At 37.7% G+C, this 1,570-nt stretch overlaps 1 protein-coding gene across 1 annotated transcript in view; it reads right to left on the reverse strand.

The window, feature by feature from the left end:
- Positions 1 to 1,207: 1,207 nt before the first annotated feature.
- Positions 1,208 to 1,570, reverse strand: part of LOC103276353 (NADH dehydrogenase [ubiquinone] 1 alpha subcomplex subunit 5-like) — a 2,909-nt gene continuing 2,546 nt past the window's right edge. The window contains exon 3 of the mRNA XM_021706588.1: positions 1,208 to 1,441. Within this exon, the coding sequence (XP_021562263.1) occupies positions 1,273 to 1,441 (169 nt within the window). The 3' untranslated portion in view covers positions 1,208 to 1,272. The remainder of the gene's footprint in view (positions 1,442 to 1,570) is intronic.

The following is a 1,570-nucleotide window of genomic DNA, read 5'->3' on the forward strand; positions in this document are numbered from 1 at the left end:
GTAACTTCAGGGGATCCTTGACTTCTCTATAGACTATACACCTAATCAACGGAAAGATACAAATCCCCATTTACTCCTTTTTTTCTGAGTGGTTATAAGTTTGAATAATGTAGTATCAATATAATCATAAGCCTTGTGATTTGTATAACTTTTGTATCAATGTAATCATAAGTTTTGTGATTTGTATAACTTTTGCGTGATGCATGATGTCTTAGGCCTTGTAAACTCCCTTTACTCTATGGCAAGCTTGATGAATGCTTCTGCTGGGTCCTTCTGATAAAAGCTATGAGACACCTCTGACACCAGGAAGACAGGACCAAAAAGTGACACGATCGATAAATGCGGCTGAAACTCAAATTCTTTTTTTTTTTTTTTTAAATAAAATGACATTTATTATGGATTTTGTAATCAGTATATAAGTATATATTTAAATTCTATCTTATATACATAAGATCACAGCCAAGGAGGTTAACCACAATTTCAAGTTTTATCACCAGCTACTTTTGCTATTTTATCACATTTAAAAATATTCCCTCTTACTACTTACTTCAAGCAGTGACCTATAGATTTTAGACAATAATAATTAAGGGCCTTTTCTCTTGTCAGAATAATTTAAAAAATTAAATGCATATTGAAGATATTACTAAAGAAATTTTTGGTTATAGCCTCTGCTTTGAAAATCTGTAGGAGCTGGGCTTGGTGACTTAGCCTGTAATCCCAGCACTTTGGGAGGCTGAGGTGAGTTGATTGCCAGAGCCCGTGGGTTCGAGACCCACCCGAGCAACTTGGCGAGACCTCATCTCTACAATAAATCGCAAAATTAGCCGGGTGTGGTAGTGCGCGCCTGTAGTTCCAGCTACTTGGAAGGCTGAGGCGGAAGGATCGCCGGAGCCCAGCAGGTTGAGGCTGTGGTGGCAGGGAGCATGCCACTGCACTCCAGCCTGTGGGCAACAGAGTGAGACTCCAACTCAAAAAAAAAAAAGAAAAGAAAAAAAGAAAATCTGTAGAGATTTTTCTAATTAATTTTCAAATCTTCCCACAACCTCTCTGCTCAAAGAAACCACATCTTTGAAGTAATCTGTGTGAACATTTTACAAATCAAAAACCTATTCACAAGACCCTATTACCATAATCACTAATTTTAATAAGTTTCCTAAATATATTCTCTCAGTTTTCTTAATTATAAGTTGTCAATAATATGGACACATTTTTAATATAACAGAATGTTTAATTACATCAGTTTCCCATCAACCCACCAAAGTCATTTAATGATTATATTGGCCATTTCCACTGATTGGCAGGAGGCTCTTCCACTAACGGCTCCCAAGGTTTCCATTGCATCATTTTTCTCGCCAGACTTAGTTCATTTTCAGCCTGAAGAATCACCTCTTCTATTTGGCCACCCTGACGTTGGTCTTCTAATTTCTTAACATCTGGTTCCGCTTTAACCATAGCCAGCTTCTCATTTGTAATCTGCACTGTATACTTTCTTTCTTTCTTTCTTTTTTTTTTTTTGTGTTGGATCTCACTCTGTCGCCCAGACTGGAGTGCAGTGGCCGCTCCCGGCCAC

Source organism: Carlito syrichta, unplaced genomic scaffold, assembly GCF_000164805.1.
Source record: "Carlito syrichta isolate Samal-C Ts95f unplaced genomic scaffold, Tarsius_syrichta-2.0.1 Scaffold115728, whole genome shotgun sequence".
NCBI lineage: Eukaryota > Metazoa > Chordata > Mammalia > Primates > Tarsiidae > Carlito > Carlito syrichta.